The sequence below is a fragment of the Mauremys mutica genome, chromosome 4 (genome assembly GCF_020497125.1).
Source record: "Mauremys mutica isolate MM-2020 ecotype Southern chromosome 4, ASM2049712v1, whole genome shotgun sequence".
NCBI classification, from domain to species: Eukaryota; Metazoa; Chordata; order Testudines; family Geoemydidae; genus Mauremys; species Mauremys mutica.
The window spans coordinates 15,270,000-15,295,846 of NC_059075.1; the positions used below are offsets into that span (position 1 = coordinate 15,270,000).

Sequence of the window (25,847 nt, forward strand, 5' to 3'; positions counted from 1 at the left end):
ATTTCATAACAGAACATCTGAGCCCTCATGGTTATTCTTCCCCAGGACCAAAAATAAATGAAGACTGTTCTATGCAGATCTACAATTAAAGAACTGCAAGAAAAGGGAAGATAGAATAAAAGCTGTCAAACACTTGGATGAACATACTTTTAATTGCCATTTTCTTTGTTCACAGGCATTTTGAGTTGGAATGGAAATGGAAATCCATGAAAATTAAAAATAAAGGAGGAAATAAGGCTACCAGTGTCTCTACAGTTTAAAAGAAGTTTTTCTTTTATTGGTTGACAAACCATCAGAGCTTCAGTAAACTGAGATTTATTTTACACTTATGCTGCAAGAAACAACAAAATAAGAAGTTGTTAGTGACTTGACTGTGTTAGGGCCAGACTGTGAACTCCTTACTCCACTACTGGTAAGCAGTTTTTCACACCAGTACAGTAGTTCTACTGGGTCAAGAGGATACTCACAGAGTAAGGTGCTACTCAGTGCGAGGCATGGGATCAGAATCTGGCCTGTAGATCAAAAACATCCTATAATATTTGTGGGATACTAAAGGAAGTTATTCACGGCAAAACAAAGGCAGGCACTGATATAGTATATGTCATTACTAAGTCACCAGTGCAAATTATTAAGGAGATGCTACTGGACTTTTCTGTGATGACTGATGCCAGCAATCTGTTTTACCAAATCAGCAGAGTTCTACAAGATACCACTCAATAATGTCATCATTTTTCGAATTCACCACCAACCTAGAATCCAACTTCTATCAATACATGGCTGTCTTTCAGATAATTCCACAACATACTGCAGACAGAATATTTTCAAATGACCTGTTTTCTATTTATAATTTCAGCTGATAATGTTTTCTACATTTACATTTGAGGTGACAACAACTAAGGTTGGAATGTTTTTAATCTGTTCTCTTTAATGCACTGACAGGGCAAAACAAAAATATGACCCGAGAGGTTTAGCATAATGTGTCATGCAACTGAATTTTCTGTTGTGTTGTTCCAGAGATTTAAAACAATTTTCCCCTTAGTACGAGACTACAGAAAAAAGATTCCGCTCAAGTGTTTATGTGGTTTATAAGTGCAGGAACAATCAATATTAATTAGAGGTATAATGACTAGCCGTATTCAGCATCTTGTACAGTGGGGATATTAGGTATTAAGGAGTAACTATCCAACCCTGCTGAATAGGATCAATCAACTGTATATTTACAAGAAAATCAGTTTATGACAGCAGTCAGTCTCTAAAGTTCAAATCTTACAATATTTTCCCATGTAAGGAAACATTTTAAGGTCTTGTGCTGCAATAACTAAACTTTTCAATGGACAGTTTTTAGTATCAGGTGCACAGGGAACTTACAAAGCAACTCTGCCATACAAGTTACATAAGAGCTCTGTTTATCACAGATTTAATTTAATTTTGATTCTCTCCCCCACCCCCTCTGTTTTAAAAAAAAAAAAAACCAGGGGGACTCCCATCCCTACTCCTTTATCAAGCACATTGTCTTCCTCTGCCACCGGTTGTTGTCATTTATTACTTGTCAAGCGTCGACAGCACACTGTACAAGACAAATATCAAGACCACCCCATGCTGGGGATCTTACAATCTACATGATGGACATATCGCAGACACATAAGACTCACTGAGATAGTCGCAGAAAGGAGCAACTTTAGACAAAATGTTTCTCTTTCTTAAGCAGGTCAATTTGTATTTATCTTGTCTGTGTTCTTATCTCCCTCCCAAGCACCCCCCGAAACAGAAGAACCATTCAATACAGTGCAGCTCTGAGTGGGCACAGGACTCTTGCCTTCCTAGTCAGTTTCAGACCGCTGCTGGTGGTGTCACCAGTAGTGCCCTGTTCGTGTTAATGGATAATACTGTGAGGTTCTGAAGGCTGGGTGAATGGCAAAGCATGGCAGGATCCTAAACCAAAATTACAACCCTGTTTATCAAGGGGCATTAGATGAAAAGGGGCACGACAGCATTGTGCTGGCCAATGCCACCTTGAAAAGGATTCACCCAAAATGAACAACAGTCACCAACTCGCGAATCAGAAGCTTCAAAAGTCTGCAAGTTAAAGCACAGCATCCTTTATAATAAACCTCAGTGGAAACTCCACAGGCCTGATTCTCGTTCACAAGGAGGCCTCTTTGTGCCGCCCTGACAGTATAAGGGGCCTTTAGTGTAAATGAGAAACCATCTCAATGTCAAGTTTAATTATTCTTGAACACTGATGTCCATTCACTAGACATACAGGGGTGAAATCCTGGCCCTGCTGAAATCAATGGGAGTTTTGCCATTGACTTCAGCAGAGCCAGGATTTTACCCACAGATTTTTCATCCAACTTTAAACAGCAATAGATCAAACCAGGAGTGAATGTTTCCCTCACTCCCCTGAGATACTGAATTAGAATAGTGCAGCAATTTCCCTGATAATGCTGCCTGTAAACAACCGGCTCAATAAAGAGCTGTGATCCCCTAATACTGTGTCCCTTTGTGTACGGGTCCGCCAGGGCGCACAGACTCACTCAAAATGTTAAGGGAACCCAGGGAAGCTCAAGTTTCATCTGAAAACTGTAGGCCACACCCAGGCCTGAGCCAAGCCTGTGGAGACAGGCAAGGCAAAGAGAGGAATGGAGCAACCCCCGGACAATGCCAAATGTACAATGCTTGGGGCACCTCTGCTAACCAAGTGTTCAATGGGTGTGTGTTTTCATGAGTTCTTGCACAGAGGAATCAATGGCTACCAAGGACCATTGAAATTATATTTTGAGACTACTACTAACAATACCATATAATTTTCAGAAAGGTTTTCTAACAGCCTATTCTTTTAATTTACTCAGTAAGATCTATATTTGCATGAGCACATATAAATACAAGAGAAATATTTCTCTAAGTGCAATTTAAGCTCCTAGAGCAACTGGAAGTAAAGAATGTTTGAATGTGCAATTGCAGCCTAAATATACTGAAACTGCAGCTGCCCCTCAGGCCATCCCAGTTGTAATTTCATTGGGACACAATATTCATCAACTCACAAGTTTCCACCTGCTGAAAAAATTGTGTCTGTGTGTGTGAGACAATGCTATTGTGTGCACAATTAAGCACACAATTTCTGGCATGATATGTGCCAATCAAAAACATATTTATAGCCCTGTAGCTCAAAGCTCTGGTTGCCCAGTTCTCATCTCCATGCTGGGTACTCTGTACCACTCAGCTGCTACAATGTGCCATAAAGCCAGTCGATCTGGCCAGATGGGAACTGCTATTGTATAGGAGGTATCCCCAAGTGGTGTAGAGCTAATGTCGAGGCCCCTGGTGTGAGGGCCATGATTGTGGGTGCATCTCTGTACTCTAGCTATTCCCAGCTGCTGGAATAGCCACTTGGGGCTGCTGGCAGCCAGGTATAAATTTTAGAGCAGCCTCAGGTCTGCTCTAACTTGCACTGGGGGACAAACTGGCCCACCTTCAAACTGACAGCCACAATAGTGGAATAAAACTATCTTTGTCCTCCACCGTACTCAGGACCTGCACCAAGCACAGCTAAACTGCACCCCAAGAATCAGAGCCTAGAGTCTGAAAAGTTTTACATTATGTATCTCTCTCTATGTGTATATATTTTTGTGCTGAAAAGCAATATAAATGTAGCACCATAGCACTCTGATCCCATAGCATCAGAAATCTGCTTTGCTTTAATCCAGCTAATGCTATGTTATATCTCAAATAATTCTATTTTGGACACACATGATGTAGCAATCAGTCTTAACACATGTAGACTGAGAACCCAATTTAGAAAATAAAATCTTATGTATCATGTTGATTAAAATTACACCATCTATCAAAAACCAGACATTTATTGGCTATCATCTTCACAATCCCTCTTCGATGTCATCTACTGTATTTCTCACCCTCAACAGCACACGCTCAAGTGAGTAAACCCAAAAAGCCACAGTCTACCCAAAAACTTTTTATTAGAGAGTAGCTTCAAAGCTGTTCCTGTCTGAAAAGGCATGCATTGGACATCAAACTTGTTGGAGAACTTTTCGATCCCAGCCTCATACCCCATGTACCAGCAAAGACGGGAATTTCCGCTGAGGCAGCATTCTGAGCCCCTGGGGCATGTGGAAATCACCACACTGCTCAGTGTAACTCAACCAGCTAAGGATCAGGCATAGAAAAGAGTCTGACCCAGTCTTTGAATGAAAAGGTGGTTGCTAAATAGACAGTCTCTAAAGTAGATGGGTAGTTGGAAGTGAAGAGGAAAAAAAAATGGAGTCTATATTCGAAAGCAGCCCTGTTTATCCTACTAACCTCCTACTCAAGAACAACATAAGAGTGACCTGGTGAAGAGGGCCAACGCAATGGAGGTATCTATACTGGAGTTGAAAGATGTAACTTCCAGCTCAAGTAGACATACTCACACTAGCTCAATCAGAGCTAAATAAGAATTTTAATCAAAGCGGTGCAAGCAGCTGCCCTGAATGCAATCCCATCCAAGATCCTAGGTACCTACTCGGGGTGGCTAGCCCCTCCCACGCTCATGCCGCCAGGACAACATTGCTATTTTTAGCATACTAGCTTCATCAGAGCTAGTGCGGGTATGTCCACTTGAGTTATACCTTCCAGCACCAGTACCAACATACCCAACGTCCATGGACCATTTTCATCATTGAAACAGGGTTTACAAGGGACTTAAATGGTGCACAGGCCTCATGCCGGCTCTCTCCATAGGGGTGAATTTAACCCCATATAAACTTTTACATCCTTAGAGAGAAATGGTGGGAGACTGCTCCACATGTTATACCCATAACACATAAACATGCACAAAAACACTGCTAGGCAACAAACCTTTTGGCACCTTCAATATCTGAAGTATAATTGAGGGGGTATTTTTAATAGGAGAACTCCGAAGTCCTCATGTTTCAAAGGTGTTTAAATAAAATTTTCTTATAGTTCTGTTCTGTACTTATTATGCAGAGCTGTGGGAAAGAGGCTCAGCTGGCAGCAAGTAGCTTATATAGATGTGTTTCAGTACAAAGAAAACATAGATGTAATCATGGGAGTGCAACAGGGCAATTCTATCAGTGCATCTGGGATGGCTGTGATGAGGTTATCTCCGTCAGCCCCCATGAGTTTGTAAACTTGCTTGCTATTGCCTGTATTCAATATAGCATGGTAACATCACAAGCTTGTTTCTATACCATTGTCTGCTACAGGAAGCCTGAATACTTTCAGGAATCTTGGATTCCAAAGGTTTCCCCTCCTCCTCAATAGAGGAAAGCAGAGCTACGTTTTCCCATTAGCGATGTGCTTGTTGCCTCTTGGTGAAAATGGAATGGTAGTTAACGTACCTCATGTATAGAGTCAGATTTGCTCCCTGGGTTGCTTCAGTTACCAGCAGTCTAACCAGGTGTAGGCCCCGGGCAGCGGACTGTTGGTGCACATGCTTTATGAGGCTTGGAGTTGGCTAACCCAGTCCACAGAAAGCATCTCCGAGGGATTCAGAGCTCTCCCAGAGCATCTCCCAGGCACTCAGTTGAGGAGGCTAGGATGGATGTCCGGCCATAAATTAAAATTGTCCTCTCCTGGCAGACCACCAGACAAGGGGTGACAGTACGTCCACCTGCTCTTAGGGGTAACTGCCCCGATGGTGACAGAAAGTGCAGTTTGCACCTCCGTGTGCTCATGGGGGTAGGCCTCTTGTGAGTCAATTAGAGCGAAACTAGTAAAAATCTTCCACTTGTGTGGACTAAAACCCAGTTTTTAAACATCCTGCCATGTCTGCACGTCTCTTTCAAATTCATTACAGGGCCCGACTGTGACCTCACTGATACTGGTGTAAATCAGGAGCAATTCCAAGGCAAAGGAGAACCTAGCCCAGAGTCTTTAAAAGTTTCCTTTTCCACTGAAGATTTTTCTTCATTCCTGCACTGCTCAGAACGTTTATACCATCAACAGCTGTTACAAGGCAAGTCACAAATTCCTGAACTCAGGAATCAGAAGATAATTAAAGGAAGAACTAGCTTGTTTTCAAAACATGGATGGCAGAAAATATATTCATTGGTAAATGTTATAAAGTAAAAACAAATCTATACTATCATCAGAAATATTCTCTTTTCATTTATAGCTCAATCTTACAACATGCTGAGCATGGCCCTGATCCAGCAAAAGCACATAAGCATGTACTAAACTTTAAGCACTCAGTTAGTTCCATTGACTTCAGTGGATCTATTGACGTCAATGGAACTACTCATGCATACAGTTAACCACACGTTTAAGTGCTTTGCTGGATCAGAGACAAGGTGCTCAGCACTGTGCAGTATCCAACCTTTATAGTTATAAATTCTATTGATTGCACTGGTTCCTTAAATAGTTAATTGGTAATTTTGCAAACTTTTAACAGATCATTTTTAAATTAAGGCTTTCAAGATCATTTAAAGCTTTTAGCAGAGTACTAATTTTCACTCAATATAAATAATTAGTTTGTAAATATACCGAGGCTACATACCTGCAAGTGCTACTCTTCTGCATGACGTCAGCTCGATGATATCCAGAGAGTTTACAAAAACCGTCATTACTATAAACTACGGGCCAGTCCACAATCTGGGCATTTCCCAGTAAAAAACTTGATTCTAAAAAGAAAAAAAAGAGAGAGAGAGGAAGATTTGTAGTTAACCACCATGTAAGGTTAAATAAGCCTTGTGTTAAAACCAATTGCAGACATATTCATATTGATAATATCAATCGGATATGAGTTTAACAGATAACCGAACAAATTAAAGGCTCTAAAAAAAAAGGATATGGCATTATAAAATGAAAACTTACACTTGGTTGGACAGATTTTGTTTCTAGTAACGTTTGACACTTTTCACCTAAAAGTACTAAAACAAGCACCAGCTCTTAAACAATTCATACAGTACGTTCTAAGAATCACCTATTAACTTCTGATGAGGATATTGTGCCTTGATATCAACCTTGAACTAACATTATAAATTGTTTATTTGTGTGTTAAATGGTCAGTGTGCCTAGCATTGATGACAGGCATGTTGCATAATAAGACAAATAAAATACTGTGCTTTTCATAGTTCCCAAAGTGTTTCACACAATTATTCAGAGGCAGCCACCTCTGGGGTGGAGGACAGCAGCTAACACGCAGAAAGAAATTTGCACAGCTATGCACTGTGCTATATCACGCCTATAATGGCAGATAATAGATAAGCTGAATGGAACTCTAATATAGTGATGGGAAGCAAGGAAAGTAAAAAGTTCAAGGCTGAGATTAGAAAAGAAAACAACATTGTAGATACAGACTGGAAATGTCTATTTTATGACATAAAAGGAGGTGTTGGCTCTGGTTAATTCTATCAGCCTATATCAGTTCCTGTAAATATGCTAATATTTGCAGTGAGTATTTTCAGGAGGCTGACCCCATGTTTAAATATTGCTTCACTCATCTGTTCTTTTAGTCAGTGCCTACAGCTCAGATACATGAATTAGCACAAACATATTAGGAGCTAGTCCTAAAACAGTCTGATTCACCAGTTTGGAACGTCGTTCCTCCAAAGCTGCTTTTAGCAAGGTGTTTCTGAAGCAGGGCCGGCTCTAGGTTTTTTGCTGCCTTAAGCAAAAAAATTTTGGCTGTCCCCCGTCCCAGCCCTAGGCTCCCCCCCGTACCCCCCTGCTACCCCAGCCCTGGGCTCTTCTCCCCCACCCACACCCCCTGCCACCCCAGCGCTGGGCTTCCCCCCCACCAGTGCCCCCCACACACACCTCCTGCCGCCCCAGCCCTAGGCTCTCCCCCACACACACCTGCACCCTCCTTCCGCCGCAGCCCTGGGTCACTGGTAACTTGCTCCCAGGGCGGGTCATTCAGCAGGAATGTGCACAGAACACGGACAGGATTGGTTCCCATATGGTTACAGAACTGCAGTAAAGTGGAACAATTTTCAGCTTGTGTGATTGGAGGATATCTGGATGCATATTATAAGACTGTCCTCCATAAAATGAGGAAAAGTTGAGGCGCCTTTATTATTCTTTTGTTCCACTCTTTCTTTCTATGGGGAATTTGCCAGTGCAATATCACTGTCTTCCTTTTAAACAAACAAACCAAAAAAAGGCAATGGCTGTTGAAAATAGCAATTCCAGTCCTAATAACCACTGAGAAGCATTTCTTGCTCAATTTTATCCTACTTTTTCTACAGCAAGTTACAGTGGATCAGTATATTTGATTTGGGAGAAATGAATTAACAGCTGCCCAAACTGAGCTTGAGCACTCCTGAATTTTGAGGTGTTCAAATCTGGAAGGCAGGTGCTGGGTGTGTGCGGGGGGGGGGGCTGTAGGCTCCGCGGGAGAGCACGGCAGCATGTATGCAGCAGCGTGTCTGGCGCTGCATGGAGCCATACATGCCGTTCTGAGTTGCACGGTAAGGGGGCTGGGGGGTTGGAGAAGGGGGTAGGGAGTTCCGGGGGGGCAGTCAAGGGACAGGGAGCAGGGGGGTTTAGATGGGTCAGGGGTTCGGGGGGGGCAGTCAGGGGACAGGCAGCGGTTGGATAGGCATGGGAGTCCCAGGGGTTTGTCAGGGGACAGGTAGGGGGGAAGTTGGGGGGGTCTCAGGAGGGGGCACTTGGGGACAAGGAGAAGGGAGGCTTAGTTAGGGGCAGGGGTCCCGGGAGGGGGCAATCAGGGGACAAGGAACAGCGGTGCTTAGATAGGGGCAGGGGTCCCGGGAGGGGGCAATCAGGGGACAAGGAACAGTGGTGCTTAGATAGGGGCAGGGGTCCCGGGAGGGGGCAATCAGGGGACAAGGAACAGCGGTGCTTACATAGGGGCAGGGGTCCCGGGAGGGGGTGATCAGGGGACAGGGAGCAGGTGGGTTGGATGGGTTGGGGTTTCTGTGGGGGGCAGTCGGAGGGAGTGGATGGTGGCAGGGTGGGGCTTCCCTCCCCCTGGAGTGTCCTGTGTTTTGAATGTTAAAATACGGTATCCCTACCACTCTCCACTCACAGCAGGCTGCCGCATGAGGTCCCCCTCCTTCCTTTCCAGTTGGTAGTGGCCAAGGGAATGCTGGGAAATGTAGTTCTTTCCCTGCTCCAGGGCTGGCTCTATAGGCAGGGAGCTAACCCAGGAACTACAGCTCCCAGAGCCCCCTGTTGGTTCTGCCGCCCCTGCAAATGGGCTGCCCCAAGCAGGTGCTTGCTTTGCTGGTGCCTAGAGCCACCCCATTTTCTTCAGCTGTACTGCCACAGTGTTATATGCTCATCAGCAATGCAAACATTTCTACTATTGTTCCTGTAACAATGTTCTCCCTATAGTCTAAAACAGAGGTTCTCCATTTATGATCCAGGGTCATCTCTGAGCATTGTGTAAATGTGTTTTTACGGCGGCTATGGAGCTATTCAGTAACTTTCACCACTAGAATGGTGCAAAAAAGCTAATGAAATGTAGCCATTAAAAGTCTCTAACGTACAAACTCAGTGATGATACAGGTATCTTCCTCTCAGCACAGGTATTGTCCAAAAAAGATCTAAAGGAGAATTTTTAGCAGCTGTCGTTACAATAGTGAAAGGATAATTATGCCTACTGCTTTTGTTTATGGCAATATTTACCTTATTTTCATATCAAAGAGCGATAATTTGTGTTTTATAGGTTCTATACTGCACTCTTTCCTATGGTTTAGAGGCTTGAATGTAGAGTATATAATCCAAATAATATTCTATCCAACATGGTAAGTATATTGGAAAATTTTTGAGTTTCTATATCCAGCTCTCATACATTTTACAAACTTGAATTTTGAAAAAAAAATCTGAAGATCAATATTTTTCCTTGTGAAAATCTAATAAAGACAGAATGATGTAAGGCTAGAGCTTTGGGTTTCATGAACTTCAATCTTTTTAGATTCATATAATTAGTCTGAGTTCTCCCAAAAAATCTTTTTTATCCGAAGAGGGAGTCAATATTTTTTAAACTTGTTTTTCTACCTAAAGGGAAGCAAGTGGCCAGGTCCATGACTGGAGCTTCTGTGCATACCACAAAACAAATACATACATAATATCGGATGACAATGGAAGCTTTGCCATTGACTTCAATAGAGCTAAGATTTCACCCACTGTACTGATACTCCAGGTATTTTTTCCTCTTCCCTCTACTTTCTAAAGAGCGTATCCCTGTTTGTTACCCTCTCTGCACCATTTCCCCATTACTGTCTAACTGGACTTTCTATTCACACACTCACACTCTCTCTCTCTCTCTCTCTCAGCAGAACACTAGTCCAGTAATGTTTGGGTGTGAATTCAACTGTTGAACCCAGGACATTTAGGTGGGTGTAACAAGTGTATGCATCACTAATTGCTGGGGCTGTAAAAAGAGATTAAAGAATTGCATGGTAAGGACAAAAAACAAAACAAAACAAAAAAACCATCCCAGAACTGTGACGAGCGAGTGTAAAAGAGATGTTCACGCTTTGGAGACGTAACCAGAGTTCTTTTCTGCACCACTGTTTTATTTTGGCAGCCGTACTGCAGCACTAACAGAACCTTATCCATTAGTAACACCCCCCGCCATTTCCAATTCTGAATATGACTGCTCCCATGGGACAGTTTTTAATTTTATCCAATATATCTGCATATCAGCCAAACCCCTCTCCCGCATTAGAACTGCTGAATGGTCTTCACAACATTCACCCCAATTAACTCCTCTCAAGTGGGCACAGTTCAGCGTTGGTGCAGGACTTACACGTTCCCATGTGAGGAAAATCCTACTTGGGAGAGACTGTGTGAATCTACAAGTATTACATGAGTGCTGAATCACAAACAGGATTGATTTTGCGCACACACAAAAAAATACTCATTTTCTATAACTATCTTCCCTAAGATGTTCTAGACACTTAGAAGCAAGAAACACCTTGTATGAAAACAGGAGTGTCCTCCATTCACCAGAAGAAAACTGACTGGCTGACATTTCTACTGTATCCATCTTTCAGCAGAATCAGATATCCAAATATAAAATCATTCAGGGATATCATGTGGATTTGTGACACTCCCTGAAGGACCTGAGATTCATAAACCAATAAACAGATTACATAGATATGTAGTCTTATCATCTGTGACAGAGATAATCTTGATCCTATATTCCTGTTATGTAACTGTTTCAGAACACAATGTACACGGCAGAAGAGGCATGTCCCAGCCAAGAGCAGACATATGGCAGGCCTGATATTAAACTTTTGGACTTTTACAGCATCTTACATCCGAGGATTGCAGAGTGCTCAGAAAGCATTAATTAACAAAGCCTGACCAAACCCACAGGAGATAGGAAAGCAGCACTGACTTTGGGTTATTGTTTTGTTTTTGCTTTATTGATTTTTCATTAAAAACACACAAAAAAAATTAAAAATGCAAAAATTTAGCAAGAGGCTAAATTTAGTACAATGATCATTGTAACAAGCATCAGGCCAAAGACAGGCAAATATACAAGTCTCTTGCTTTGTGTATATAGCATCTTCTCTTTAAAACTTTGACAAAGGAAAGAGCCCACAGATTTACCAATGCAATCTGAAAAATGCTGATTTAGTAATGACATCCTGCCTGAGTCTTCTTATATCATAACCACATTAATGCATATGTATAACACCAACCTGTCTTTTCCCCCATTTGATTGCTGATAGAGTTATTTTCTCCATCAAAGCTGCGTTTGACAATTTTTACATTACCTCTGCAGTTTTGAACAAAACCCTAAACAGGTTTTTTTGCTAGACACCAGAGTTTCCACAAATAAAGCAGGGTTAGCCACCCCTAGTCAGTACTGGAGACAACGCCAATCATCAGCTAACCTGTCCCATATAATTTTTTTTCTTGACACAAATTCTAAAAATACCATCAGGGCCTGTGCACAGGTCTTTCAACAGTTCTGAATACAAAGATGGGAACCTCTCCAAGCATCTGTAAATTAAATGAGTCTTTCTGCAAACAGCAGGAAAAGGGCTCCGACATGTCTTCTAGTATCAAGAGATGAAGTACTCAGGAAACAGAAATACAACACACCTCCGCTTTATTCAGAGAGTAGTATTAATGAATTATGCACTGGTGGAGAACCCAAGGCACAGATTTGAGTGACCTGCACAAGGTCACACCCCAAAACTCTGGCAGCGATTGCACCCAGGAGTCCTTGCTTGTCTTAACCCTCTGTTTTAACTGCTAGTACACCTCTACCCTGATATAACGCGACCCGATATAACACGAATTCAGATATAACACGGTAAAGCAGTGCTCCGGGGGGATGGGGCTGTGCACTCTGGTGGATCAAAGCAAGTTCGATATAACGCAGTTTCACCTATAACGTGGTAAGATTTTTTGGCTCCCAAGGACAGCGTTATATCGAGGTAGAGGTGTATATTCTGAATTGTTTCGAATTTTTGCACCCCGCTTTTTTTCATTTAGAATCTAACCTCTTGGTAACAATAGACATAACTGAACAGAGGGTACAGCACAGCAGTTTATGGGGGTTTTGCCGGGTTTGAGATGTGACAGCTTTGGATCACATTGTTGGAGATATCTAATGGTGGACGAACATTTAGGTTTCTGCAGTGACTATGAGCAAGGTTTGCTCCCAACGGCCAGTCTGGGACTAAAGTTACCTATTTGCTGAGGCAGATTAAGGTTTCCTGGGGCCCTAGACCAGAGCAAGTGGGGAGTTCCCCCCCCCCGCCTCTTCTGCCTGCGGCTCACCCCTGTTCTTCTCCTTCTGCCTGCAGCCCCACCCCTTTCTGTCCCTTCCCTGGGGGCAGGGCCCATCCCTGTTCCACCCAGGGTCCTCACCATTCCACCCTCCAACCCCTTTCTGCCCCACCCCCATTGCAGCCCCAAGACCAGAGAAGCTCTGTCCCTGCACCAGGGGGTCCACCGCAGGGGTCCAGATGCTGGAGCTTCCCCCACCTCCCACATTTCTGGGCACTGAGGCGTCTCCTACCTTGCCCACCCAGCGCTTCTTCCAGAGAGCAGGGTCGGGTACAGGGGCTTCCCCGGCCGCCCCATGGCTTCTGCCAGGGACGGGTGGGGGACACTGGGGCTTCCCCATCCCGTGGCTTCTGCTGGGATTGGGGGCTGCTGGGAGGGGGGGGGTCTTCCCCTGCCCCATCTGCCCAGCGCCGCTGCTGCTGGGGAAGGGGGTTGGAGCATGAGGGCTTCCCCAACCCGGCGCTGCTGCCACGGAGCAGGGCCAAGACAAGGGGGCTTCCCTCGCCCTGCCCACCTGGGGGCTGGGGCTCTGGGTTACAGCGCCTGGCAGCAGATTTTTTCCAGGACACCACAGTTGGCTGGGGCCCCTGGGCCCGGGCCCTGTCAGCCCAGTGGCTAATCCGCCACTGCCTATTTGGCCTAGTTACCAAAATATACAACCTACCTACCTAAGGAATTTCTAGACCATCCATCGTTTTCAAGATTAAGATTTACACAGAACTGACCAGAGTGGATTCTGCTCTCCATCTCCCTTAATCTCTTGCTGGTTACACTTGCTGGAGAGTTAGCTTTGTTTGTTTCTTTTTCATGTTCAGTACTTGCAGGACAGCTTTGGTCAAAACTAGTACTGTGGTGTGCTTCATGTTCAAAATACAGTCAACTTTGGGTTCATTCTAATCTCCTCTGACAGGCTGCTCCATATGGCCAAGGGCCGTTGAGCACTGTGGCTAAAATGTTGTCCAAGAATTTCCCTGGACGCTGGCAATGGAAGAAGGCATTTTTTGCCTCTGCTAACATTTGGTTAGTGATAAAACTCCAGACTACTTTGATAAGCAGAGTGAGAGCAGTATTCTGGCTACCTCCTTAGGCAGTTTTCCTCTTTCTACCAGTGCCCCTGTGTCAGCTCCAATGGATTTAGAGTTCAGGGATTTAAAGGTTTCGACGGTACACACACATCAATGCACCAGAAGTTTAGTGGGGCATTCAATCCCCACTTGGTACAAACTATGTTTTTAGATTAATTTATATTTAGTTTAGTTCTGTAGAGTTTGGGGAATTTTAATTTTTAGTGTTACTTACGTTTCTTTGTGTTGGTTTTAATTAAATGAATCAATAAAATTAGCAAATGCTATGAACTAATACATACATATATAATTAGAATGACAAGAGCCCTACAATAAAGGAATAAAGAAAAGAAAAAATACAGAAACACTTACTTACATCTACCTTTGTATTTGCATCACTAATATTTTATACAGGTTATATTTACCTAAAATAAATGTAAAAGCAGAATTTAACCCTATAACGTTCCTGTACATATGCCGCAAACTACTAAAACAATTCCTTGCACAGCATGAGGTTACTCACATGAGCTAAGATAATAGGATCAGGACCACAGTGTGTAGTCAGCCTGTGGAATTCATTGCCACAGGAGAGGCAAGCTGTCCAGTACACACTAGCTTTTAAAAGAACTGGATTATTTTATGAGCAATAAAAGTGATCTGAAGTTCTGGATGGTAGGGTACAAGTAAACAAATCCTTGATAAAATATGGGTAATTTCAACTCATGTAAACTAAGTGCTGTGCTGCATGGTGTGGCCCAGAAAGGAATATATTTTCCTTCCACGTACAGCAATGCACAACTTGCCAGGCACATTACAGAGGAGGTGGAAAAGTGGGGCACACTGCATCTGGACCGTTCAATATTGGCCATTGCTGAACACCAGATACTAGATTTGATAGACTCTGATCCAACATAGGAATGTAGGAGCCGAGAATTTCCCAGTTAGCTAACTGGCAATAAATCATTATTTGAAAAGATTCACATGCAGCTAACTTTAAAACTTCCACAGTTATTAAGTTAAAATATCTATTAGTGTATTCCCTCTGGCTTGAATTTAATTGATGTGCTGAAAATGCACTTTCATTTTACATCTCCTTTGAGAAAAGTCCATTTTTATGATGTCTAAGCTTGTCTGATGGCACTGGGTCCACCAAGCATTTTTCCCACCCCCATCTTGTTAGTGTGCTGCAGAATGCCTGAAGAAAAGTTCTGTAGGATGTATATATTCCTTTACTAGATATTTCTAAAACATTGATGTCTACAGGAGAACAGGAATGCAGGTCTCAGGCATCGGACATGCCTGCCTCAGAAAGAGTTCCTATCATCTCAGAAGGGTCAGCAGCCCTTTTAATGAGCTAACATTACTCTCATCTCTACAAACTTTAATACAGATGGCAAGCAACTGTACTACTGAATGTTAGCAAATATTCCACCTTTTGCTAGCACTGCTTCTTGTAAAAATCAAATATATTTTAAGTTTCTCATGCTTCTATTTTGCAGATAAGCTCCTTCATATAAAAAGGTAGGAGAATATGTAGTACAGCACCAAACTTTTAATATTATCTACACAATCTCACAATAGCTAATGTTCAGCTTTGTTCTAAACCTGGGAACCTTGTTTTTAAAAAATGAGCACAATGTTCAAGTAATTTTTTTTAAACAATAAAATGCCCAAAGCGGTGTAAAAATACACGTTACATAATGATGGAAAAGCAAGAACAGCTAAATCACTCTAGGAGGAGATGTGTTTAACCAAGTGAAGAACATCATCTCTGCTCATCTTGTCTTAGAAATATTCAAGTACAATTTGTAAAAATCACCATTTCATATTTACATCTCCTCCCAGGAGAATATGCAACTAATCTTTTAAGGAACCAAACAACTATGTCGGAAGGAGGAGATATGCAAAATCAAAGACTCAGTAACACAACCGGAAATAAAAAAATAGAAAAAAATAAGAAAAGAAAGAACACATCTTCCCATCTGAATAGATTTATTATCCAAATCAATTTTACAAGCTTGGCACTTCCAACCCAGACAGAGCACAGCCAGGAACTGACAGGCTGTGTGAAAATGCCTGGAATTCTGTTTCAACTTTGGCTTGCTTCTTAACTCTCTTATGAGAATCCCAAACCACTTACGTGACTGTCAATCAACTGTCCCAATAACTAAACCAATATCAGCATAGCTCTGCAATCTGCACACCTCCTCTTGGAAAACTCATGAGACTCTGTACAAAATAAAAACCTTTCAGATGCCCCCCCTTATATTTGATTTCCTTTTAGCCAATCTAATTAAGCCCTGACACAGACAAATAAGGATATTTTATTGAATTTAGTCAACGGATCCAGCTACACACTCACGGCATGGCACACGACCAGACGAATACAATAGAAAATCCTGATCCTGCAAGCTGACCTGCATGGGCAGAGCTCCACTAAAGTCCAGGGGGCTCTGTGCAGGTGCATCAGTCTTTCCATGTGGAACAGTTTGCAGAATCAGGGGGTCAAGCTTGGGCATGGTGCTGTAGATGAGCCATTATGTTGATACCATAAACCTCCTCATGACATTCTTAATCTGTACTGTAAAGGCCGTTCTACATTTTCTAATACAGTGGGGTTTTTTCCCTTGTGCCTTTTAAATATGTAGAATCATGTCAGTCTTTTCAAATTCATCCAAACCTAACTCCTGAGATCTGCTTGACAGATTCAATCACAGAACAATTTCCTGCTTCAGATATTTATTTGTACTATAGTTGTTGTTAATATTTATATTACAATAGCAAACTGAGGAGCAACTCACGATTGGTTCACCATTGCGCTACAAGCCACGGCCCCTACCCCAAAAAGCTGCTCATCAAAAATTATAAAATTGGGTACAAAAAAATATGTTTCACTGTTTTATTGCCATGTAGTTTGTATGACAGCTATGAGCATGGCAGTTGACAGCAATTTCCAAGGCAAACACTAAAAGAAAAACATTATAATCTGTATTTAACTTATTGTCCAAAAATTCAAAACTTAAACTGGTTTCTACACAACAGGCCTAATCTCATGTATGTTCTGATACTTCACTCTTTACTAAGACAAAATTCCCACCTACCTCAATAGATGTTTACATCAATAAAGACAACAGGTTGTCCCCATTGCTTGTCTGATAAGCTATTTTATTGCATGATGGCCATAGGTTTTAGACTGCTTGCTTTCTATACGTACCGCGCTGCAGAGGCGCGTGTGGTGAAGACGCTCTATGCCATCGGCATAAAAAAACCCACCTCCACAAGCAGCATAAGCTATGTTGGCAGGAGAGCACTTTGTGCACACGAAAACTTACATCACTGTAACTTACGTCACCAAGGGGAGTGGAATATTCACACCCAGAGTGACATACATTTTGCCGACATAGGCTGTAGTGTAGACATAGCCTAAATGATTTACCACGGAGTTACATTAGTTCAAACCTTTCCCAGTTACCTTTTTACATGTCACAGATACCAACAAACTATCCATAAAATGTCCAATGAGTCGGTTCTCTATTAAAATTCTGCGCACTGCAGTTGGACCAAATCCAGCCTGCCTTGTTTACCTGGGTAGTCCCATTAAATTCAAAGGGAATGCTCATAAGAGGAAGGCAAGCAGGATTTGGTCCATTTTGTGTGAAAATGTATATTTCAAAAATAAATACTAATTTGCTACTAATCGCCACTTATCTGACAGTATTATGGAATCTGCAGAAGCTGAAAGTGAAGGCGTTTGGAAGTAATGTAAGAAATGGAAAGCTTTTATACCATCTTATACCACTAAGGTACGTTTTTACATGGTAATTAACGAGAGAGTAAAACCTGGAAAAAAAACCTCCTTTGCCATTTATAGTGCTACAAAATATTGTATCCCAGGATCAAGATTTTCAAAAATAGGAGCCTAAATTTAGGATCTTAGATCCATAGTTAAGGCAGATTTTGCAAAGACATGTTTAATGGGATGCTCACATGCATAAAATTAAAGTCAATGAGACTATTCATGTGTATAAGCACATACTTAAACATCTGCAGGACCAGGGCCTTCTTGGTAGCTACCTACTTTTCATCACTGCTGAGCATCCAGCCTCTCCCATTAAAAGTAAAGGGAGCTGTTGGGTGTGCAGCACTCTTGAAAATCAGGCAAGATCCTAAATATGGATTTAGGATCCCAATTTTAGACTCCTCGTTTGGAAAATCTTGGCCCCTAATTTTAGTTGTACATAGGACCTAATCCTGAAAACACTTACACATGTAACTACCCCTGTGAGCAGCCCCACTAGCCTCAATGTATTTATATTTCAATAAATTTGTTTTGACAAAGAACAATGATGTCTGATTTTCACACTGTAATTTGTGAGAAAGACTGACAATGTTTTGAAAGCTAAATGCTATGCACACCAGGAATTAGGGCCCAATCCTGCAGTCCTGACTTGATCAAAACTCCTAATGAAACCGCTGGGACTGCTCACAAGTCAATAGGATCAGGCTTGTAATTTCAAACGTGTACTGTTCTCAGGACATGGTAGAGCTCAACTCTGAACCTGATCATACCATCCTAACTCAGGCAAAACTCCCCTTTACTCCAGTGAGATTCCCTCCCACTGGGAGTCAGCACTGCAGGATTGGGTCCTAATACCCACTGAAAGTGTTTATCTTTCAAAATATCGTCGGTCAGTCACACAAGCTCCCGAGTACGTGAAAACCACACATAATTCTTTTGTCAAAACAAGTTTCTTGCAATGCAATTTAACTTGAAAGAATTATTAGCCCATAACATTACCCCTTATAGACTCCCATCAAACAGAAAATAATGTTTTATTCATTTTAAAAAATCCTGTGTTTCAGTCACTAAATGCTGGCTAGCCACCAATACAGTGATAAAGTAGGCAAACTACATGTCTTTCCCATTCAATTAACTTTCTTACATTTCTTGTTCATTATATAGCTCTTCCAGTAACAACAACAAACTAAATGTTTACTCTAAAAGGCAATAATTTCATTTTACTGTTTTCTTTCAGATTTAAACACCGATCTGTAGATGCAATAATACTTAGAGCGCCCTCTTGTGACATATACTGAATGCTGTTCTCCCTGAATAGAGGTAACAATCCCTCTTCCAGAGCAGCATCCGGCTGTCAGTAACTTGAAAGAAAAAAGTATTTACAAACATAAAAAATATCTTCATTGTAATCCAGCCAATCAAATATCAGTGAAAAAAACTAGCTCTTCCCTTAACCAACAAAACTGTACATACACATTTCTAAACTATTAAATTGGTATCAATTTTTCATGATCAAATTTTTTAAGTTTTTTTTTTTTAAATAACAACACTATAAATATTGAAAATGTGTAGTAGTTTTAGATATAAAACTCTCCCTGGTTTCAACAGGAGTCACAGGATCAGGCCCAGCAAAAGACAGTCTCCTGGGCAAGAAGGGGGTGTCTGGGATAGAAAGCACTGCTCAACAATTTACTGCAATCATTATATAAGTTCAGATTCAAAATCCCTCCTCAGGCAGACTTATAAATGCAACCCAAGAATTTCATCAAATTCCAGTTGTAATCATCTGGATATTTCAATAGCAATGCTGTGCATTTCAAAAGCTAAATGATCCACTAATTATAATAAACTTATTAGACCAAGCTCATCAGTGACCTGACTGCAAGGTAGCCAAACGAGTTAGACCACAGATTAATTTGACCACTGGCTTATAGCCCTTGTGCTTAAGAATTTAGGTACTTGTGAAAGGTGCTCAGCCCTGGTATTTCTATTAACTTGTCCTAAAGAATTTTCAGACTGGAGAGAATCTTCAGTTCTATCAGGGTCAAACAAAAATCCATTCAATTATTGAGAGTTTTTTTCCCTTACCAGACTTACAAGGCATCAGACAACTCCTGATGGATAGTTTGAGGGAGAGAAGAGGGGAGCTGACACCTATTTACGTATATATATTTTCAATATTTAAAATGAATGTATATAAAAGGTTACATATATGATCGTACACCTTTCCTCTGCCCCTTTGTGTGTCACTTGTCTTCTTAGCCCCAGATCTTGCAACTGGTTCTGCAAGGGGCAGTTCCTGTCACATATGTGGAACCTGCCTGACATCACAGAGCCCCATCGGGGAACAAGGCCCCTATGGATCTGATTGCAGGATTGTGGCATTAAATTGTAAGTTCTTCAGGGCAGAAACCAAAGTGAAATCCTGGCCTCACTGAAGTCAATGGCAAAACTCCCACTTCCTGCAGTGGAGTCAAGTTCTCTCCCCAAGTCTTCATAGGTGTTTGTACAGTGCTAGCACAACAGAACCAGGCTCCTGATTGGGCCTCTAAGTGTTAATGCAAGAGAAGTAATAAATAATAATGGTAATTAGAACTCTTGGTCTTTAAAGTAGGGCTTGCTCCCCTGCAAACTACTTTTGCTTTCTGTTGCAGCCTGTTGAGAAGTCCCAAGGGTAAACTAGTTACAAACCTGTACATTTTTATGTAAGCAGATTGTGTCCTAAACACAGGTTTTGGACTTTTACCGATGAATTATGCAAAAGGAGAAGATAGACGGCGAGGACAAATTTCTCCTCTCTTTATTGACACAGCTCAACTCAGTGCTCAGCTTCAACATTTGGCTTTCCCTGCGTGTCGTACAGAAATGGGCCCGAGCTGCAAACTTCAGCTCTGGAATCAAAGCTGTGGAATGTCTGGATCCAGGTCCCATCTCACATGCTTATGTCGGTGGAAGGTCTGCACATTTGGGGAACCAAAAAACTCAAAGGTGTGCACTACTGTGATGAGCTGAGAGGAAGATTTTGCCCTAAGAAAGAAAAGGCCCTTTTCAAAACCTCAAATTCTAATAAAGGTAAAAGGAAACATCAGTGATCTGTTCTAACACAGTGCTCTCACCCACAAAAAAATTCTCTCGGCGAGAGGCGGAAGCGGAGTAGACGGGGGAGCGGCGGCACTCGACCCCGTGCCGTGAGGACGTGAAATACATCAACGTCAGCTACACTATTTTCGTAGCTGGAGTTGTTTATCTTAGGTCGAGACCCACCCCCCCCCAGTGTAAACCAGGCTTGGCTTCACTGGAGAATTGCAGCGCTGGTGGTGGGTTTACAGCGCTGCAACTTACTCACCGTCCACACTTGCAAGGCACATACAGCGCTGCATCTCCCTGGCTGCAGCACTGGCTGTACTCCTGCTCTGCCTCGGATATAACTATTGCAGCGCTGGTGATGCAGCGCTGCTCCGCCAGTGTGGCCACCAAAAGCGCTGTAATTGGCCTCCAGAATTTTCCCATAATGCTTTTAACTAAAGAACTCTCTTTGTTTTGTTATGATGCCTCTCTTTGTTTTGTTGTGAACTCGGGGCTTGCTTATCTAAAAAACAAACACAGCTCCTGTTTGCTGTGAATGAGGCAGGCAGGGGGATGAATGTCTACAGCTAGTGTTTGCTTGAGGAGAGAAACAGCACGGCGGGGGATAGGAGGGGGAAAGGGAGTCTGGCGGAGCAGCTGCTTATCTGGTCTGCAGGCTATTTGCATTTAAGAGTGAATGAGGGGTCAGGGAAATGGTCAGAATTTGCAAGGCAGGGAGCTGACACAGTGTCAGCTCCAAAAATCCACTCTCTCTCTCTCCCCCCCACGCTCCCTGTCACACTCCACCCCACCCCCCTCTTTTGAAAAGCACGTTGCAGCCACTTGAACCCTGGGATAGCTGCCCATAATGCACCACTCCCAACACCGCTGCAAATGCTGCAAATGTGGCCACACTGCAGCGCTGGTAGCTGTCAGTGTGGCCACTCTCCAGCGCTTTCTCTACACAGCTGTACGAAGACAGCTGTAACTCCCAGCGCTGCACACCTGCAAGTGTAGCCAAGCCCTGAGTCTACGTGAAACCTCATTTACCAGGGATAAGCGTGCTTACAATGGGAAAGGGTAATGAACTAGGGAATCTATTCATTTGCTCATTTACTTCAAGTTTCTTATAACCATAAGCAAGGGGAAAAGCAACACATGGCAAAAAAAAAAAAGGCACAGGTACATGGGGCCCGGCCCAAAGCACAAACAGGTCAGCTGAACGACTCTCATTGACTTCAGTGGCCTTTGGAGCAAGCCCTTCGTGGGCTTTTTGTTTTGTTTTGTTCCTGAAAAATGCACTGACTGAGTACACTGATAGTACAGCAGAATGACTAGCTTAGGCAATATCAGTTGTGGCTGGATGAACAATTTGTGAAGAGGCCCAGAGTTACCATCCTCTGGGAAATCCTTTTCAAACTACCTGATGGAGCAATTTGGTGCTGTCCAAAAGGGAAAATAATTGGCTCTTCGAAAGTACTCTACAAGCTCCAGGATGAAAAAAAGTCAGCCCTGGCAAAGCTGATTTAGAAGAACTCATAGCAGGGGTGGTATAATGCTACCAGAAATAAATGAGGTCACATCAAATCTTCCCATACTTTTCAACTGGGGGGTGTAATTTTAGCCAAGGGTTTCGGGAAGTCCACTCCAGCATGTGGATCATGGAAACACAGTGGCCAATACATTTCTTTGTACTGTATTTGCATTTTCACTCTTTTCATGAGATGTCGCTTGAGTTTAATCTATTTTGTAACCAAAACTGGGGGAAAGGGAAAGGTTCTTGAGCTTCCTAAACAGAGTGTTTCCAGTTCATGTTAAAATCAACCATATGACTGTTTTTAACACCAAGGTCTATCTACCACACTCAATCTGTGCACAAAACTCCCACTGTCAAAAGGCAGAGTCAGCATGAATTTCAATTTTATAAAATTACAGTAATTCTGTATATAAATGTTCAGTTGTTCAATCAAAATATATGACTGTAAAGAAGTCTGAGGGGATTTAAAATGTGATGAGAAATCACAAACAAAAATAGCATTATTTAACCTAGAATGAAATTAGAGGGGACTAGATTGAGATATTCGAAATGTCGAAGATTATAATAAAAAATAAGCCCTTTTCGTTAACCCTGCTCCGTGACAGTGAAGGGTGACCTGAAATCTGTGAGTACAGGTATAATAAACACAAAGCAATATTACTTCACAGGGTGTATAGTCCTGCTTGCCTTATCCTGACTACAGACAAGCCTATGGGAGCAGGATTTCGCCCACTCAAGAGCCATTCATTGTGGCCCGTGCAATATAGAACTCACTGCTAATGAAAGAGGTCATGGAATCCAATAGTGCTGCTGATTTCCAAAAAGCATGAATAATGTTATGACCATGACAACATGAGTCATTAAGTGAAATAAAAATAATCTAATCTCATGCTTCAGGGTATAGAACTGATTACCTGCATGAGCTAGGAAGACATTCCCAACCCATCCATCAATGTACAATTGGCTTGGTGCATTATGGGGAGTTGCTGCATTCCCCCAGCATCAGATATCAGCTTCTAGAGGAGGCGGATTAGAGGAATCAGTGGTTTGATCCCATATGACAAATCCCATGTTCCCATTTTTGGTCAAATTTAAATTGTATGGAAAATAAAGTATTTTTAAAAGTACAGTTTAAAAAACCTACTGATCTTTTCTACTTTTTGGTACCTTAAGTCTTACTAAACTTTCATTAGGATAGCCATGTGACCTAATTAGAACAAGAGATTAAGGGTTCTGTTGCCAGCCCTGCCGCTGATTTCCCGTGTAATCTTGGGCACAACAATTGAACTACCCATGCCTCAGTTTACTCATCTTTAAAATGGGATGCTAATGCTTATTTGTACCTCCTTGATCTTCTTGTGAAGTGTAATTATAATTCATGCAATGCTTTGAGATCCTCAGAGGAAAGGTGATATATACAACCGTATTATTTAATCTTTCATTTAAAATTCTGGCGAGTACACTGTTGCAAGAGACCCAAGCTTTCCATGACTGTACCGCCATAGAACTTGACACAGAATCAGCAGCCAAGCAGAGCATTTGATATCGGCAATACGAGAGGAAGAAAAAGATTAAAATGTTTGCTGGTTTATTATGAAGCTGACATTTTAAAACCAAGAAGAACATTTTTTGACCAACAATTTCTAGGTCCCAGTTCTGCTCCCATTGAAGGCAATGGCAAAATTCCCATTGACTTCAATGGGAGTAGAATCAGCCTTCAAATTCTTCACCCGACATAAATGTCAAACCCAACAAACTGTACCACTTCAGGCAGAAACATGAAATGAACTTAGCACAGCGCAACTGAAGGCATGGAAAGAACTACTGCTCAACCGGACTTCAGATAACATTAGAATATTTGTTAATGATACATTCTGCAATTTTTTTAATCACTTTCCTCTCCTCTGTCCCTCTTTCTGATTCATGTTACTAGATTAACGTAGACATTGGCAGCACATAAATGGTTAGTGTTAGCCATCATGTTGCTGATCTAAACTTTTGTGGTCTAAAGAGAAACCTCAGTTTGGTATCAATAGGCCAAATTCTGAGGTCCTTTTTCCATTTTTATTCATACAAGCTCCCACTCTCTTCAATAGAAATTTGCCTCAGTAAAGACTAAGCAGGAGGTCAGAGTTTAGCCCAAAGTATCATCTGTGTTTTGTTGGTGGGATGATCTGTACCCATTTCATTATTTTAATGTGTGATATTCTTGATCGTGTTTCCTAATGCGCTGCAAGGGTAAAATAGATTCCAACGGCAATGAATAATTTTACGGCCATGGAATTTTGAAAACCAACAGTCCTGTCATTATATATATAACAGAGGAGTCTGCGGGTATGGAACTGCCGACAATATTCAGCATGTTTACACAGCCACAGGATTACCACCATCTAAATCACTGTAATTCCTAATAGCACCTTTGCAACAAAAATTAATGTTAAAGTGTTACAAAACTCTATGAGCTTTAGACCACAGAACAACAAAAGAAAGATAAAAAGTGAACCTATTAGGTAGAACCATTTTTAAAGATATAGAATGAATTAAGTATATAGGGAAGATATAGTTTCAAAATATATGTTTTTGATTATTTATTCTCAGAACCAGTTCACAAAAACTCAAAGTATTTAAATGCAATTAATAAATAAATAATAATAATAATAAAGTTAGCATGGACTAAAGAAGCTATATGGGGGGAAAAGGTACCAGATGAAGAACAGCAAATGCTCGATAGATCAGATATCTACAGCTACAGGTCAATTATGTTCTCTACAGAAATTACTTTTATGGGAAATTAACAGCCTATTTTGGTATGTTAGTGGAAATGCACACTCACAAACATACACTTTATCAGTTTAATTAAATACAGACAGAGGTGGCTGAACAACTTTACAATAAAAGTATCTTCTCTAATTTGTGACCTGTGTCTATTATCGCTGTCAGTGTGGGACATTCTTTTAGCTAGATAGCTAAAGTTACCAATGATGGATGACGAAACCTCCCGAAGAACTTCAGGCATCACGTGGAATTAACCAAATTCCTTAAATTAACAGGAAAGAAAGCTGCTAAACAAACCGGGGCTTTATTCTCTCTGATCTTCACCTGCTGAAGATACAAATAATCGGGAGGGGGGGCTTCTTCGGTATTGCACTGATGGGGGTCAGAGGGTTTTTTTGAAAAGCAAATGTATTCGGTTTTCTTTCCCCAGCCACCTATTGTGCCAAGCAGACCAGCAGCATCGCTGAAGGGAGATTAAGAGCATGCCCGCGGCTAGCGGGCTGCATCCAGTTTAAAGACACCCAGCGCACCATAAAGTTGCGATGAGAACCTAGCCCAGCAGCAACTAACTTTCCCCCGCTCTGGTCCTGATCTGCAAGTGCCGGGCCGGGGGTGAGCGCTTACCGCTGGAGCGCCGGACGATGTTCTCCAGGAAGGTGTTCTGCGGTGCCACCAGCCCTCTCTTGCCGCCCGGCATCCTGCGCCTGCAGAGCCGGGCTCTGGAGCGGCAGGGGCGCGGCGGTGGCGGCTGCGGGCAGCCGGGGAGGTGTCTCGCGCCCAGTGCCGGTGAGTAGCTCCGGCGAGGATGGAGCAGTTCATGGTAGTAGCGCTCGGGCGGCGGGGGGAGCCCAGACTGTGGCGGTGCCGC

The 25,847-nt window shown here is 42.2% G+C and overlaps 1 protein-coding gene across 4 annotated transcripts in view; it reads right to left on the reverse strand.

Moving 5' to 3' along the window:
- The window catches only part of KCNH5 (potassium voltage-gated channel subfamily H member 5), a 260,681-nt gene that overhangs the window by 214,382 nt on the left and 20,452 nt on the right, over window positions 1-25,847 (reverse strand). For 2 of the 4 annotated variants that reach the window (XM_045012158.1, XM_045012156.1), the window contains one exon: window positions 6,515-6,638. In XM_045012158.1, the coding sequence (XP_044868093.1) occupies window positions 6,515-6,537 (23 nt within the window). In that variant the 5' untranslated portion in view covers window positions 6,538-6,638. Of the gene's footprint in view, window positions 1-6,514; window positions 6,639-8,996; window positions 9,053-25,603; window positions 25,794-25,847 lie in introns of those variants that run through there. The other 2 variants (XM_045012155.1, XM_045012157.1) reach the window with 2 other exon arrangements.